Below are 17,736 nucleotides of genomic sequence, written 5' to 3'. Positions count from 1 at the left end.
ACGTGATGTTTTTGGCATACATGTAGATAGATAGATAGATAGATAGATAGATAGATAGATAGATAGATAGATAGATAGATCGACAGAAAGACACTTTATTCATCGCGAAGGAAATTTTAGACATCAAGTAGCAAGACAACCATAACACAACAAACACATATACACACATATAATATATATATTAGAATAAAAATAAAAATCACTCACAGAAATGCAATAACCGTGATAAGCTAAGGTACTATGTTAGACTGTGTGCAATGGTGAAAGTGCAAAAGTGAACAGTGCAGTAGAACATCATTACATATTGTTTGTATTGTGTGACTATAAAAGATACACATAATAACCTATAAATTGACTGATTGAATGAGAAGAATAACAATATGTTCTTACATAAGAACGTGTTATACTTGCCAGGTTACCAGCAAACCCAATAAACCTTAAAACCTGCGCCTTTGTATCCAATTCCTGCAGTGGGTCAGCCATTTCAACATCTCATCAGTGACTGTGTAGGACCTCTTCCCCGGTCTAAATCAGGTTTTGCTTATAATGTGTCGATCAACTAGAAGTCCTGCGGCTTATCCAATATGTACCATAACTGCAAACTCAGTTATTAAAGCCCTCTGCCAGTTCATGTCTGTGTTTGAAATCCCTAAAACAAGAGTGCAGGTATGATTTTACATCACGTTCCTCAACAACTTAACATCAAGCAGTTAGAGAAGTTGCTCAAGTAAGTACAGGGTTTAGTCCCACTGAGCTGGTTTTTGCCCACACGGTTTGCAGCCCCTTGGCGGTCATGCTTGAACAGTGGATGTTGACTGACCCGCCACAGAACTTGATTACATACTGTCTGTAAATGCGAAGGCTTTATGAGGCTGGCAAAATGGCTCAACAAAAATTGCATTTATTTCAGAAAAAAAAGTTTGACCGCAAAGTGGAGATTTGTGAATTTAGTGCAGGAGAACAGGTTTTGTTCTCACTTGTTGAATCCCATTTTCAGGCAAAATTCTTTTGGCCATGTCTGTCACGTTTCTGAACAAAATTACTTGATAGAGGTGCCAGGTAAAAGAAAGAAATTTAAGATCTGCTTAAACCTTATCAGACAGTCTCCTTCAAGTGAGGCTGCCCCAAGTTATCCAGTTCTAATGGCAACTAACTCTATCAGGTTTAAGGGCAAGGACAATGTGGTGGCAGATGGCCTGTCGCGTGCACCACTGTGATGTTTGTTAGAAGTGCCTATCATTTTCATGTTTCATGAACCATTAAAGTGCTCCTTTGGATTTATGGCCACTGGGCAGGACCGTGCAGAGACCTTCTGCGGGGCAGGGGCTCGAATTCAAAAAAGGGCACAAGCCTCTTCATACTGTAGGTTGAATTTGAGGATATGAGCAGGATCAGTTGGGTGTTGCGGTGAAGCACTATTCTAACCTGTAGTGCTTCTAATAACCCAGCTGCTTAGGGATCCACTGCCTTTTTCTGCCTCCACATTCTGTCTTTACTAACATTCATTTTTATTCAGTTCAAACAAACACTTACCGGCACTTTCTCTCACTCTTGCTGGCCGCACCGCCGACGGACTCACTTGCGCCTGGCAGGAAGGGGACATGTGTCACGCAATAACCCTGGTCATCATGTGATGTGAAGGTTTTGGTCGTTTTATCGAGCTAATTATTATTGTTAAATATTCTTCTTAAACAGAACACTTGTTAACCGTCAAAGAATTAAAAAAAAACTTTGGCCTTGAGGGGCAAAAGGGGCAGGTGCTCAAGCACCCGTTAAGCATGCCACAGGGTTATGTAGCTAATGCACTGGTGTTAAAGATAATTTTGATGTGGTCAGGTGTTTAATATAAAATGTGAGGAGGGGGGTGTGGAGGCTACTAGGCCTCATGACCTATTAAGTCCCTTTGGTTGCTGGGATCTAGCTAGTAAGGACTGATAACAGACACCTATGTCCATAAATAGGAGTGCCTCGGCAGTCCCTCTTCCTCTCTCTTCCTCCTCAAAGTTGCATGTTTGTTTGGACTTTAGGTTGAGTTACTTTAGTGATCTAACGTTAGGCTACTATACCTACACATTACTGATAAACTGAGAATGTTTATCTTTGTTTAATTAAACACATTTGATTTAATTGAGCAAACGTGTGTCCTCCATGTTTTGTCATACCTTGTAGTGTATAGTAGAAAGTGAAACCTAGTCTGGCAGAAAATATAGATCCAGTTACATCGTCAGGTTGCACAGTGACACACAGCTTGAATGGTGTAAATCAGCTACCAAGGTGGTTTGATCCCTTGTGGTATTTGTCTAACACGGGGGTTGGCAACCTTTAACACTGAAAGAACCATTTGTACCTGTTTCACACAGGAAAGAAAACACTGGGAGCCCAAAAACCCTTTTGAAATTTTAAATGAATTAACACTGTATATAACGTTTTTTTGCCTTTGTGCTATGTATGAACAAACTATACTGTGTTACATTCAGTATGTGTTACATACAAACCTCCACAGCTCGTCAGGGTAAAGGTCGCGCAGCGTGTGTCCTTTACCCTGAAGAGCTGTATTCAGCGTGTTCAGTTGCGCTGCGATGTTTACCAAGAACTGTAGCTTTTCCAGCCACTCTGGCTGTTCCCACTCAGGAAATGTGAGCCCTTTGCTGCCCAGGAAGGTTTTCACTTCTTCCAGACATGCCGCCACGGGGCTTGGTTCTGCCGCAGCAGATCAGAATACGAGCTTTCCAGCTCATCCAGAAACAAACGGAACTGACGTGGATTTACACCTTTAGCCATTAATTTGCTCACAATCTGAATGACAACGTTCATGACTTGTGAGCACTCCGGAGGAAATGTTTGAGCACACAGTGCCTCTTGGTGCAGGAGGCAGTGAAAAGTCAGCAACTTACTGTCCAGCGACTTCTGCAGTAAAGCCACAAAGCCGTTGTGCGTTCCTGTCATACTTGGTGCCCCGTACTTGGTGCCCCCCGTCTGTACCAAGGGGGGGGGGGGGGGGGTATTCCTCTTGCTCTTTAACAATTCAAGACAGCCTCACATATATCCCCACCCCCCCATGTTTGGCCTTTTAGAGGTATCAACTGGATCATTTTTTTGTGGCCCAGTTGAGTTTACACACCGGCAGAACAGCGCCATTTGTTCAATATCACCATTGTCTTTAGATTCCTCACAGGCAATTGAGGAGGCCACAGCTGAAATGATGTATTTTATTTGCTGTATGAACTAAAATAAAATACATTTTAATAAAATATTCCTTAAGTATTTTTTAAAAGCTGAGCCGGATCAGAGGGATCAAAGAGCCGCATGCGGCTCCGGAGCCGCAGGTTGCCGACCCCTGGTCTAACACATCAAAGCTTATAGCACATTAAAAATATAGATTCTAAAGCTCCCATTTCTGATTGACTTGAAAGCGTCTTTATTGGACCGCAGACAGAAGTTAAGTTTATTGAGGAAAGCAGAGAGTGAGCCTTTTCTGGAGATACAGAAGCCAAACTGATGTACAGTAAGGAGGATGGATTACTATAAAACACACATGCACACACAGAAGTCATCTCTTATAAAACATGTCAGACTTCCAATTCAATTCATTCTGACACAATATATTATAAACCTTTTACAAACAGAAGCTTTAAGGATTCATCAGCATTGCTCAAAGTTATAAATATATGCAGAAAAAATACAGTACAATAAATCTCTTTACGACAGGACATAAAAATATGTAAAACTCTTTTCTAGACTAGAATATAATACTGGATTATTAGTTATAGTATAGTTATAGTAAGCTATTTTGCTGAAAGAGCAGAGCCACAGACATACTGAGTCTGGCCAGGTTGTAGCAATTAAATATGGACTGTACTATATGCACCTTGGTAACACTTCTACATCTAAACCATTTGGCTGAAACTATTTGGTAATGGCAGCTCGTTTTAAAGCTGAAGTAGAGAACCTTTGTTTCCACCTCTGGCAGTGACAGTAATTACACGAACACTGTTGAAGTGCTTATAGTCTGGCTTAATCTCGCTTTGCCAGACCTTCCGCTGTGACATCTGGCTGAAAAGAGTGAAATCCAACATAATTTCCGACAGCAACGGAGCAATCCCAGAAGTGGAACATCGTGGATATAGACCAATTCTGGCTTAACGCCTCACATCATTCCTCCCCAGTCCAACGCAGACACAGCACAATGTGAGGCTAACGTGACTATGAAAAGCTATGGGACTCATCACAACACCTAATCGCTGTGGCAATTCCCTTGTCCTGCCTTTTAAGGAATTGGGTAATTCAGGTAGCTGACATAATGTGTAACCAATCAGAGAGCCCAAATAACTGTAATACCTCTTTCACTCCAACAACCAGGGTTTGACCAAGATTATATGTCCCCCAACCCTTCTTTTGTCAATTCAAACTAAGCCATTCAACATGGGTTGATCCCTGGTCATCACAACTCAGAAAATGACCTGGGTCACAACCAGATACCAGATTTGTGGAGATACAAACCATTGCTGTGATACAAAAAAAGACGCGTTGCCCAGATAGGCAGCAGCGGACGCCGGGAGATGGCTCAATAGATTGTTCATCTCCTGGACTGTCAGACTTTGTCTCAACAAAGAGGCGGAGGGACCGACTATCCCGCTAAGATTTATGTGAGTTAACTAGCTTGTTAAATTTCAAACAACATGCCTTCATGCGACGCTGGTTACAGATAATGAGCCATCAAAGTCGTCAGTCATCTGACAAGAGCACTGTGCGTTCCTACGCTGTTAAGTTGTTACATTTGATTAATTTAGTGGCGGGCCAGCCGGCTGTTTAGTTGGCTAACTTGCTCACTAGAGAGCTCAGTTCTCAGCACCAACCACGCTGCAGAGAGAGAGGGGTTTTATGGTATAGGGGCCACTGTTCACCAATGGATGTATTACTCACTATTAGAGACACCTCACTTTCCAAGTTGTGGTAATTTAGAAAAATTAAAAAGTTGTTGTTATTTGACAAAGGTCAACTGGCACAAAAAGCCTTATTCTGTCCAATTGTATGTTGGCAAAGCGCCACCTACTGTGCCAGCGGTAGTTACTCCCGTCATTATTTCCATTCATCCCTGCTCATCTATACAGGGAGAACTGGCATAACCCAGTTATTCACTTAACCTGCTGTGCATGTAATTGCACTGACTGTCAGTGGACTTTGCTGACACATGGCTGTGCACATAGGGAATAATTTGAACTGCTCCGCTCTGCTGTTGTTGTTCAAACTATCTGTGAAAGTGTGGGGTGACCGGTGACGACTATCTGCCTTCCATTTCCACCCAATCACATAATTTGCCCGACCCCGGTTGTAAGCGATTCACATTGAAACAACCCTTGTTCAACCTTCAAGTCAATCGACGAGGGTAAACCCTTTCAAGCACACAGCCAAGCCTAGCTCAACTTGGCTTGAGCCCTCAGTGTGAAAGGGTTATAAGTGAGGAAGCAAGATTGTAGTGCTTTCCTTTGTACTCGAAACTCGCTTTCCGTGTTATTTTCCCAGTTCTGAGAACGGAAGTGACAAATGGAATGCCAGCCGATGTCAGGGCTCTTCAACTCATAGTCATAGTCAGAAGACCTGAGTTCATAAAGCAAGATGGCTGTTTTTTTGTGTCTAATTTAATAGGTTGTATACACAATACTGCTTAACAAAACTGATATACCAGTAGGTAACTAGCTGAAAAAGTTTTCACTGTTTTATCAGTTATATTCAGGTTCAACTTGTACTATCGTGGTTTGGTGTAGAACATCAACAGCTTTCATTAAAAAATGTCCACGCCCTGGTGTGTATGTTATAAATTCCATGCTAACAGAATGGTAAATAAAATAGCATTACGTGCAGTTTTGAGGCTACAATATCCTCAAAAAGTTTTTTCATGATACCACAAAACTGCAGCCCATTCTGGAATTATCAGGGTTACAACCATCCTCTACCAAAGAAATGGCCAACCATCTGGTCTGTGCAACCGTGACCCAAATGGTATTCAGTTAGCAGCTAGCACTGCTTAGCCAACATGGCTCACATTGAAACCTGGACCATCCAAACTCTTTTGATCAATGGCTCATTATAGCATTTCACTAAGGCAGTGAATTTCAAAGTCTGGGTTGACATCTTTAAAATAAAATACAAATTGAAAAGAATACAACATGCCAAAACATTTTTGCATGTACCTTCTCAACTCTTTGTATGGCTAGAACATTTCTGAATACACGTTGTAGGCTGTAATATGACTGCCCAGAACATTTTTGAAAGTCACTGCATCATTTTCAGTCATAATCATAACAATTCACAAATATCAACAATTGTTCTAGTCCCATAATTCATAAACACCCAAAAATCAAAGTGCTGTAAATATTAAATATTGAAGCAGAATACTGCTAAGTTTACATAATATCTGGGTCACATGTCAAAAAGAGTAGCATTATTATGATTGCAATTTTATACTCAGTTATTATTGGGACAGGCATCCTGGGAATATGCCTTACAGAGGTATTATATATAATAAACTGTGACATACTGTTTCAGACATCATGCAACGGACGTTTCCAGACATTAAAGCATAATGGAAACCCAAACTAGATAAATGAAGAAATAGTCCTCTTCTTATGAGGTGTCCTACAGACACTGCAGTGCGGCTTTGAAATGGCTGTCAGTTGAGTGTGGTCATTGCTTACTCCTTCTTCTGATTGGCTAAGAGGGAGGCCTCCCATCGTTGCGCCATGGCGTTCTGTCGTCTTGGCACAGAAGACAGGGAAGAGGGAAACTGGAGGGAAGGGGAGATTTAGCTATACCACTGGAGATTGAAGATTGGTGGATAGATGGATATGGTCAGATGGATTATAGGATGGAGGGGTGATGGAGAAGGTAAAAGAGAAATAAAACAGAGGATGGGACATTTACACGACTTATTGGACTGAAAGAGTTATGGGTTGATGAGTCAAATAATGAATGCATTTGCTAAATTGTGAATTTATGGATTAAATGATTAAAGTTTGGTATTATTTTCATACCATATGCACATGAAGCAAACCAAATCAGTTAAATATAACCAGCTAATGTGTAAAATTGGGTTTTAGGCAAGTTTGTTAATGGTTTAAAATCTTGTCCATTAAATCTTGATTGATTAACAGCCTGAGTACTCTATGTCCCGTCACTTAAGTGGATATACATAGAGATTTTCAGACTTCCTACTCAGCTCCAAACAGAGGCTGCAGCACTCAACTTGGTCTCCAGGTAGATAGACAGATACCGTAGAGTTTGTGTGTACGTTTGTGCGTATGTGTGTGTGTGTGTCAGCCCACCTTGTGGTCACAAGACATACTGGATCGTTCCATTTTGCGGGTCCTGGAGGGGGACGAAGGGGAGGAAACACATCTGTCTGAAACCTCCGGCACTGCAATAAAAACCAAGGGGCAAAAAGACCATTAAATCACACAGGGAAAACCCTTATATCATACAGATTACAAACCAGATTTGGTATTGTACAGCAACTTCAGTGCAAACTAGCAGACATAAGCTCTCCAAGATGTTACAATTGCAGGAAAGGTGATTGGCAACACACATAAACTACGTTGCAGCATATTCGAAAGTGCTGTACAAAGGAATGCTAACAGAACTGCAAATACCTCACACGTGTAACATTTCAAAATGTGGATTAAGAATGGTAAAAACACACCATCTGCCAACATTTTAACTATTACTGACTATTTGGATTCCACTACTAGAAATTCATGGAGTTAAGGCAAGGACACAAAATGACTATCATTAATGGTTTGGAGGGGAGAAGTTAAAATTGTTTGTTCAGTTGAAATCTATGAGCTCTCATTTGAGCGGAACGACTGCACAACAGAAACTTCCTGATACTTACGTACCATTGTAAGTGATGTTATCGCTGAGGGCTGGAGAAACCAGCACAGTATCATACCTCTCTCTCCCTCTCCTCCACATCTCCTCCCTCTGCCTCCTCCACTCTTCCTCCCTCTGCCTCACCATGCGGATCTCCTGCTCCACCAGCGACTGGCTGCTGAGGGAGCGCAGCTTGAAGAATGGATTGGACAAGAAAGTGCTCTCCTGTGTTTCCATGGACACAGGGGTGGAGCTCAGGCAGAATTCGGAAGCGCTGCGAATGATGAGATTGGATGTTTCCACGACAATAACATTGGCGGAAGGCACTGCATCCTGGATTGTGGACCAATCGGAGAGGCCCCCTATAGCAGAGGAGAGTAAGCGGTTCCTGGAGGCGGAGCTGTCAGGCTCCAAGATGATGACATTATTGGCTGTCATTTCATGGTAGACAGATCGGGAAAGGGAAGTGGAGCAGGAAGGAGACGGGGAGATGGACAAGGTAGGAGTGCGGCAGGCTGGAGGTCTAGGTGGAGATTGTCCTGTCTGCAGGGTGGAGCCTCTGAACACAGAATAATAAGACAGGTAGGCTCACTTTATCTGTTTCCCAATAGAAGGAGACAGGCTTTTGAATTCTGATACTCCTTTTGTTGGATAACTGTAATATTCAATATCCAAATTTTCAAATCTTTTTTACATTAACAATGGACATAATGTGTAATGTAAAAGCTTTTACTCAAAGTGACAAAGTAACAGAGATTTATCATGAACTCAGAAATTCTCCTCAGCCTACATACTCACTCAAACTGTTTATTTAGATACAACAGGCAGAAAACATTTCCCTCAAAACATAACTAAAAGGGTAGTGAATAGTGGACGTAACGTTTTGCAAACATGCCATAACAACTTTATAATTGTATTTATCAGTGTTGTGTGCTCGTTCCCCTCCCATCAACTAGCCAACTAAAGTTATAAAACTAGTTAATGCAGTTTTAGTTTTAGTATTTTCCCAAAGTTAAGCACTAATGACCTGTAAGGAATACCATTTACTAAAAATGCTGTATTAATCAAATCTTTATCATAAACATGTCATCACACATTCAATTAGCAGATTGTTTTTATTACAGACCTGATTAAAATGAGGGCTCTTGGAATTGACTTTCACTCATGAACTAGAGTCAAACTGGTTTCATTTCCGAGCCCGAGCAGTTTTTATAGCAATTTTAAATAGTATCCATACTTATACATCTGTACAGGTACAGTAATAACAGTAATGTTAGTCATCATGTAAACATTTTACTGCAAATATCCTGTTATCAATAAAAGTCACAATACCTCCTGTTTCCTAAAGGCACAAATGGCTTAGATGATCATGGTCCAATTAAAAATCTGTGAGCTGAGATCAGTCTTAAAATGTTTTAGGTAAACACCACCAAGACTGCATTTTGCTGCTTTTAGGCTTCTGCAACTTGCTGATATTCTGTTACCTGGTAGCAGTTAGGCCCTGCGTAATCACCCCCCTCTCCCTGCGGTGGTGTTCTTCTCTCTCCAGTGTCAGTCGGATCTCTCTCTCCACCGCACTCTCTGGCTCGTCCAGCGGGCTGCGGTATGACAAATCATCGAGGCCTGAGTCCTCTGAACTGGGGGACATGGTGAAGGACAGGGGTGGCTCCCTTTGCACTGGTGGATGGATCTCCCTTTTTGAGGACATGAGGAAAACAAGATTAAGTTAACTGCAACCTAAAGCCCACAAGAGTTAAACGTTTCCATTAAAGACTAAATGGATGTTTTTTTTTCTCTCTTCTGATCCACATGTACAGTAGTAGCCATGTAAAACTTTTGCTCCCAGCGAGTGTCCCCCCTCATCCTGTCCTGACAAGATGTGTCATTAAGGCAATTCAAGGGACATTCATTTTGAAATTCATCATTCAGTTGCACCGTGTCACCATGAAAAGGTGCTTCCTTTGCCTGTTTTGGCCATGTTATGTACAGGTTGTTTCCCAGACTTTCTATAGATGCTGAAACTTCAACAGTGTTTGCCGTCCCTCAGTTGTCAATTGTTATTAATCACATTTTTTAATATCATAAACCCTAAAAGTGCCTGGAATACCTACCTATGGGGTTCCTGGATTTCAAAACAGACCATAGTGGTGGCCTGTTCGGAACACACTCTTATGAAAATAGTGTTTACGAAACGTGTTTCTGAAACCTTTTTTAGCAAGAAACAAGCTATTCAGTTGCCAAATTTGTGTTTAGTTCAGATAGACAATGCTCAGTTTAAAAGATTTTCATGACTTTTTGAGAGGCTACTGATCCAAAAAAAATGGAGACCTGACCAGGAACACCAGGCTCCAGACCACACAGCCTCCAGGTTCACAGGGACAAACAAACCTCTCCACCACGATAAGGTGATGGTCCCAGGCGATCTTTCTTTCATCAGAGCCCATAAGATATTTATTGCTCGGGGTGTAAAGAAAATTTAAAAACATATATTAAAAAATATATAATGCAAACATTTTGCCAACCCTGTCTTTATTATTTAATAACGACAGCTTATAACGATAAGTTACAATTGCTGTTGAACGACAAAAAGAAAATACACTAGATGGCAGAAGGGTATTTTACAATAAGAATGAATGCCGCATCAGTTTAAGCTTTGGAATTGAACGCATTAAATCCAATCTGTTGTTTCATTAAAAACTCCAACTACAACAGCGTCTATGCAGTCTCAAAGTGCAGCTACTCCTCTGTGTCTTCAGCTGCCGGCTGTTGGACGTCCTACCATTGAAATCCTTTCCATTGAAATACAGTCACACTTTAAACCATTTAGCTGTATTTTATCAGTGTTCAAGCGAGCTAATAGCAGATTACCTTGCCGAAGTACATTTCAACATGGGACTACAGGGCCAGGGATCAAACTACCAACCTTCCAATTGGCTGCCAACCTTTCTACCAATGAGCCAAAGCCATCCCAGTAAGTACGTCTCTGCATTGTAAAAATCTGAAATTATGAACTAGCTGGTATCCTATGCTGTCAGTAGTTAAATAAATAAATAAATAAATACTTACTTACTTACTTATAATAAATAAAGAAACGCTAAATAGATTTTAAAAGTGCGGATATCTCTTTTACTAGTTAAGATGCTGTTAAATCGGTGCGCCCTGGGTAGCTCACTAGGAAGAGTGTGCACCCCATGTTCCAAAGCTCAGTCCTTTCTGCACTGGTTCAGGGTTTGCATCTAACCTGTGGCCCTTTGCCGAATCCCTTCCCCCTCTCTCTTCTCAAATTCCTGTCTTCAACTGTCTTATTCATTAAAGGCAAAATGCCCAAAAATAATCTTTAAAGGCCCCATGGTATGAAAAATGTAAACCGAGCCCTGGGTATCCTGCTCTGCCTTTGAGAAAATGAAAACTCAGATGGGCCGATCTGGAATCTTGCTGCTAATGAGGTCATAAGGGGCAAGGCTTCCTCCCTTTTCTCTACTTTGCCCACCCATGAGAGAGATTTCACGGCTTTCAAACAAGGAAAGTGGCAGCTGGTCAAGCCCACACCCCTAGCCTCCACCTTGCCATAATCTGAATGTTCCTCTCATGGCCAGCGCTGTACATCGAAACTCACAACAGTGTGTGGAAGACAAAAAACAAAAAAGACAAAGCGGTTCAAAAGCAGGCCAAGTTAGCAAACAGATGAGAAAACGTTTTGATGCTAACTTTAAAATGATGGTGATAAACACAGCATAGTTGTAAAACAACTGCCAGGCAGCCAAGAAATCTGGTGTAGCTGAATGTAATGTACAGAGATGGCTCCACCAGTGAGTTCAACTTACCCGCCACCAAGTTTAAAGCCAGCCTTGAATGGTGCGAGCGAATGCTACGCTGTTATGGGCTGTGTTTACGGCGGAGGAAAAGTCTCGCCCACTGCAGAGAAGCTGCGGTCTTTTTAGCACTTGTGATTTAACTTAAGAAAAAAAACATACCCCCTAGATCAGGAAATGCTGACTAAATAACATACAAGATTTGGTCTTCAAAAAGTATTTTCACATAACAGGGGCGTGGCAGACCAGGAAAGGACATGTCATGAGTAATAAAACCCACCATTTCCGAAGGTTTTCCGTTTATGCCCGTCCAGACTACATAGCAACCCCAGAGATTTAAAACCTAAACGGGGTAAGCAGTTTTTCAAACCCTAGCTTGTCTTATTATGGCGGCAGTCAACAGTATGCTCCTTTTTGAAACATATTAGCATTAACTGATTGTAAATCTTGAACGACAACACTGAAAATAATAATAACTGTTACTGGTAACTCCAGTATATCCTACCTGCGTTTGAGTCGGGGGCTGCGAGTGGGGGGATACAGTGAAGTGTGTGTGCCCTGGAAGCTCCCCTGAGCTCTGAGCCCTGGTTTGGGGATTGGCTGACCTTTGACCTCCTCCTCCATCTTCCGCCACTGCTGGCGGGCCAACAGAAAGTCCACATGCTCAGTGGAGACATTTTCACTGTAGCTTTCTTGTGGGACACAGAAATCTACAGGAACCTGTAAGGAAAGAGGAAGTTCAGGATCAGATAACTAAAGTTGTTTTCAAACAGTAAAGAAACCCATTTTAATATACATACGTTATTACTATTAAATAGAGTTGTGTTGCATAATTTCATCTAAGGAGGACCTCCATGTACATGGAAATGAAAATAGAGCATTTCTTTATTTAATTTTAAAACAGGAGTTTATAAAGTGTTTTTTAACACGACACAAGAACACAAGTCTATGGAAGAACATAGATTGAGAAACACCCAGTGTTTGGGAAAACAATGCAAATTAGCATGGGAACAAGCTCTCTGACGAACCTCTGGCCTATCATATTCATTGTTTTCAGTCACGTGACTGTGGCCAGGACTTGGAGGAAAAAATTAAGTCAATTCAATTCACAACACACTGGGAACTTTGTCAGACTTTTTTATTTAGTAATTCATTAATGTATTTTTAAATTATGTATTTACCGTTTTAAAGGTACTCTATTTAATAATTGATTAGTCAGTGAATTTGAAAACCAATGTATTTATTCCTGTTTTAATGTACAATTTAATATTATATAAAAAAATGCTCTACTTTAATGTCCATGCCCCTAGAGGTCCTCCACAGACCTTTTGAGAACAAGGGAGAAGGCGAGCATTGGAAGATTTATACTGTCGACACTCAGACAGAACTTTTCCATGAATAATCTACCATGGCCCACAGGGGGCAACAACACTTAACACAAGTCCAAATTAACTTGTGTTGTGGCCGGGTTGGCTCAGTGGTAGAGCAGGTGCACGTGTACTTTGAGGTTTATGCCTTGACGGAGAGGTCCAGGGTTAGAATCTGACCTGTGATGTTTTTGTGCATGTCTTCCCAATCTCTATATTAGGGGGGTACAGTTAACCGTCATACCGCGGTGATATTTTGCTTCTTCACTGCAGTGAGAGAAAGCAGATCAGGCAGATTTTCATTCAGATTTTCATTATTAAAGGCCAGTTATTTCATGGATCAGGATACTATGCATCCTGATAAAGCTCCCTTGACCTTTGGAATTAAAAATACCCCCCCCCCCCCCATTACCCTTCACCATACCTAGAGATTGGCATGGTTTTATTTCAGTTAGCCTAATAGCTGGTTTAATTTGCATTGAGAGATGATTTTATGGAAAGTGTCCAATACTCCTATACTCATGAGCAGCACTGTTCCTAGATCTAATAATGTCTGTGATTGACTGTCTAATATTATAAGTTGTAAAGGCATGTGGGGAAATTTCTACCTTACAAAGAGACGGGGCTCACAAAGTTAAAAAAAGTGTGTAGTAATGTGTAATGTTGTAATTTCTCTTTTGTTAAATTAGATTTTATAAAATTGGTATTGGAAAAAAGTATTGTTCAGGAACTGGTATCAAAGTCGTGTTATCAACATTTTGTAACCATACCCAGCCTTAACTCCAGTACTACATGGACATTCATCACCCAACCCTTGACCCCTTATTTCCACCTTGCTAGATAATGGTCACACTACTTCCTGCACTGGGACGGAACACAATTGTGCGCTGCAGAATAATTTAATGAAAGATAAGTTGTATAAAGTTGACCTTTAGGATGCTTTCACACCTGCCTCGTTTAGTTCGGTTGAATCGCAGAGTTCATTTGTCCCGCTGGTGCGGTTCGTGAGGGCAGGTGAGAACACGCCATTTGCGCTCGAGTGCGCACCAAAAGCGGACCAAACAAGCATACCAAGACCTGGTTGAAGAGGTGGTCTCGGTACGCTTTCAAACTCTGGAGTGGTTTGTGGTGAACTGTGATCTGTACTCCAACAATACATACTCCGCCAGTCTGAGCTAATGTCTCCTGTAGTCAGGTGTGTTTAGCATTCTGGGATGCAGCAGAGCAGCAAACTGTAGCAGCTTGCAGTGTTTCTATCACAGAAATAATGTGCTCAAGCTTGCTGTCCGTCACACTTGTCTTTTTGGTCAAACCAGCTGCCGCTAAGACAGACAGATGCCGGCAGAGCAGAGCAAAGTCTTGTTGCCCAGAGCAGACGTAATAGTAACATCTCTCACTTATGAAATGAGCTGGTTTGACCACTAGACCAGAACACAGGACCTTCTTCCTGTATTTACTTTCTTTCTCCCTTTCCCAAACCAATCCGACCAAAGAGAGGAGTGGATGTTCTTGCCTGATTTGTAATGGCGCATTTTGGTACGCTTGGGCTTTTCCAGGTGTACCACACCAACCCAAATCAAACCGACCAAGGGCAAATCGCTCCAAGGTTTACAAGCTCACTAACTGATTCGGACCAAAGGAAACAAACTACAGGTGTGAAAACGCCCTTAACCCCTTCACTACCCATCCAATCTTCTCTGGGGGGAGAAGGTTTACAAATGTACTTGAAACTTAAGTTTGGAATGATGTTCTTACCTTCCTGTTAGGGTCTGTGGAGCTGGCTATGGAGCTCTGCTCTTCATCCTGATCATCCCTGCCTCCCCACTTCTCCTCCTCCTTCTCTACTTCCTCCTCTCTCTGCTCCTCTCTCCCAGTCTTTACTTCTGACACCTCCCCTTCTTTCTCTCTCTCCTCTTCCTCTCTCGCCCCATCATAGCCTGCTTCTTCCTGGTTGCTGACATCACAGGGCGGAGAGCCAGCCCATTGGTCCTCCCCTGCATCACTGTCGGAGTATACAACAGCCAGTTCGGCTAGGAGACAGTCGCTGAGGTCATCTGTGTCGCCGAGGTGCTGAGACCAGGCCTGCTCTGAGGGATCTGATTGGACGACCAGGAGTGCTGACACAGCATTCTCTTCCATCTCTCCCACTGTCTCTTCTATCCTTTTTTTCTCTTCTTTTGTATCTACTCTTCTTCCATCTTCCCTCTCTGTTTCTCTACTCCCTTCTTCCTTTCCTTCTATTTCTCTTCTTCCTCCATATTCTCCCTCCTCCTCTTCTCTCTCTGTGTCTCCTCTTTCTCCATCTTCTCCCTGCTTCTCTTCTCTCTCTGTGTCTCCTCTTCTTCCATCTATTCCCCGGTCCTCTCCTTTCTCTGTGTCTCCTCTTTCTCCATTTTCTCCCTCCTCCTCTTCTCTCTCTGTGTCTCCTCTTTCTCCATCTATTCCCTGGTCCTCTCCTCTCTTGGTGTCTCTTTTTCCTCCATCTCCTCCCTCCTTCTCTCCTCTTTCTGTGTCTCCTCTTCCTCCATCTTCTCTCTCCTCCTCTCTTCTTTCTGTGTCTCGTCCTCCGTCATTTTCACTTCCTATATCTTCTTCCTGCTTCTCTCCTATCACAAAAACAAGATAGTCCAGCTCATCTTCATCTCTTTTCTCATTTTGCTTTTCTGTTGCCCCTTCTTCCTCCTGCTCACCCCGGATTGGCTGCTGCACCCCATGGCCCTCTGGGTAATGGAGATCTTCTACTTCCTGGCTGCGCCAGCTGACCACATTTTCTCTCTCTATGTGGGTTAGAGGAGGCGATGAGCTGATCTCCATGGTTACTGGATCTGTTGGCTGTATAGCAGTGGGAGAGTCGTTGACAGGGTTATTGTTGCTGGAGCCACTGTTGTCGTGGTTACCGTCTGTTAACTCAGCTGTCCTCCCTAGCCCAGCTGTTGCTCTCTGTGGACACGAAAACATTCAGTGGTTATTCATGCAATATGGAGGCTGGCCGCTCCGCTAAGGCATTGTTACACAAGGCTCACGCTTAATCAGGTTAGCTACCAAGGCGCCCCAACATGTCAGGTCTTACTGGAAATATTAGGATTTTGGCTGGATTAGTTTTTATGAAAAGTTAGTGCCACTGTGTTCAAGAAAAAATAAAAACTGTGTAATTTAATCTGCAAGTAAAATACACTTTGTGATGTCATGTGTTGCTGAAATGTCTTAAAAGTGCTGTATGTATTACTGACAGCTAAAATAGCTTAAAATAGTTACTGCAGTCCAAATTCCGAATACTGGAGAGGGTAATTTCCCCTGGCCCCTCCTCCCCCAGACCTTAAAGGGATTATTTATTATTTTTGTCCCTCTGCTTCTTTCTTCAATGAACAGTCTTTTGCTCTTTTTATCACGTTTTCATTTGCGGTTCCAAACTTTGTTAAATTGCGTTGTTATGACGCAATCGTTAGCTTATTTTTACAAAAACATCTGCTACGGAGCCATAACGTGAGGTACAAGGTAATGGAGCCTTTTAAACATTGTAGTGTTTGTTTAGAAATTAACAACGTACAAAAAGAGTCTTTAAACGCTTCAGATGTAAAGTTATTCACTGTCAAAGTGAAATAGCAATAGCATAGTCAAAGCAACGTAGATCACAGATAATATATATGCTCAAAACTTACACTTCATTAATCTTGTAGGAAACAGCTGTTTATTGTGGTTTGTTTGTCCTCCAAAGTCTCTAATGTTAACTGCACTGAAACATCAGGGCCGGCAGGCACTGAGCTGTCACTCAAACATACTCAAAAACCCATTAGCCAATGAGGACGGACCCCTGTAAGAACCACCCACGGGGGAGGTTTTTGCCAGAAATGCTAACAAAGACGCGCAAATGAGAAAGCTGGGATTTCAACTGCTAACATGATGAAGGGAGCAAAAGACTGATCATTGAAGAAAGAAGTAGAGGGAACTGTAAACAAAAGGACATTTGTTTGCAAGTTTTAAGTTATACCTTTGAGATGACAATTTTTTTAGCTCAAGTTAGTGATGTTTGATTTTTTTTCCTTGAGAAGTTTTCCTCGGAATTAAAAGCACAAAAATAATTCCATAGACTCAAAGTTCACGTAGGTTGCCAGGTTGAGAACGCAGCATCCGAAAATTTTGCCATTTATAGTCTCACACAGCCAGACTTTACTCCTCAGTGCGACGGAATAGCTAACATAAGATGCCGGCTAATTTGTCAATCATAAAAGCCAATGTTCACTTTCTTGGCTTGAAATTCAGCTCCGGCTACTTGTTGTAAACAGCCGTTGCCCGCTTGCCAGGACCTCCGGTAACGTTAGCTGTTATTGTGTGTTAGCATGGTGGCATTAGCCAGTACCTGTCAGGATGACTTCAATTTTTGTGTGAAAAAAATATATATATAATACTTAGCAAGTAACTAATTCGAGTCCTCTAAACAATTCAACCTGAGTACACACATTTTAGTAGCCGTGATAACTTAGCCTAAAGCTTAATGCTTAACTTTTCAGCTAACTAAACTTTGCGTACTTTTGGGCTTTAAGCTGTCGCTATCTTTCGAATACATCTCTAATATTTACCCAGGTTTTATTACGTCTCTGGTCATGCAACTGTTTAGAAACATGCCAAAGATTTTTCGGCGAGGAATCTATCTCCCTTGATCCCGTTCGTTTGTTTGCTGCTTCCATGGCATC

The 17,736-nt window shown here is 41.9% G+C and overlaps 1 protein-coding gene and 1 long non-coding RNA gene across 8 annotated transcripts in view; one reads left to right on the top strand and one right to left on the bottom strand.

Moving 5' to 3' along the window:
- The window catches only part of LOC117954140 (zinc finger CCCH domain-containing protein 13-like), a 33,901-nt gene that overhangs the window by 1,223 nt on the left and 14,942 nt on the right, over positions 1–17,736 (bottom strand). For 4 of the 7 annotated variants that reach the window (XM_034887697.1, XM_034887693.1, XM_034887698.1 and 1 more), the window contains 6 exons: positions 14,801–15,985; positions 12,184–12,398; positions 9,351–9,560; positions 7,893–8,425; positions 7,323–7,414; positions 6,248–6,784 (listed from right to left, as the gene is read on the bottom strand). In XM_034887697.1, coding sequence (XP_034743588.1) covers positions 6,692–6,784; positions 7,323–7,414; positions 7,893–8,425; positions 9,351–9,560; positions 12,184–12,398; positions 14,801–15,859 — 2,202 coding nt within the window. In that variant the 5' untranslated portion in view covers positions 15,860–15,985 and the 3' untranslated portion in view covers positions 6,248–6,691. Of the gene's footprint in view, positions 1–6,247; positions 6,815–7,300; positions 7,415–7,892; positions 8,426–9,350; positions 9,561–12,183; positions 12,399–14,800; positions 15,986–17,736 lie in introns of those variants that run through there. The other 3 variants (XM_034887694.1, XM_034887695.1, XM_034887696.1) reach the window with 3 other exon arrangements.
- Positions 1,591–4,164, top strand: LOC117954161. The gene is made up of 3 exons (XR_004658762.1): positions 1,591–1,603; positions 3,321–3,326; positions 4,064–4,164. It is a non-coding gene; the product is annotated as an uncharacterized LOC117954161 (long non-coding RNA).

This window comes from Etheostoma cragini, chromosome 12 (assembly GCF_013103735.1).
Source record: "Etheostoma cragini isolate CJK2018 chromosome 12, CSU_Ecrag_1.0, whole genome shotgun sequence".
In the NCBI taxonomy this organism is placed as follows: Eukaryota; Metazoa; Chordata; class Actinopteri; order Perciformes; family Percidae; genus Etheostoma; species Etheostoma cragini.
This window is presented reverse-complemented; position numbering and strand designations above follow the sequence as displayed.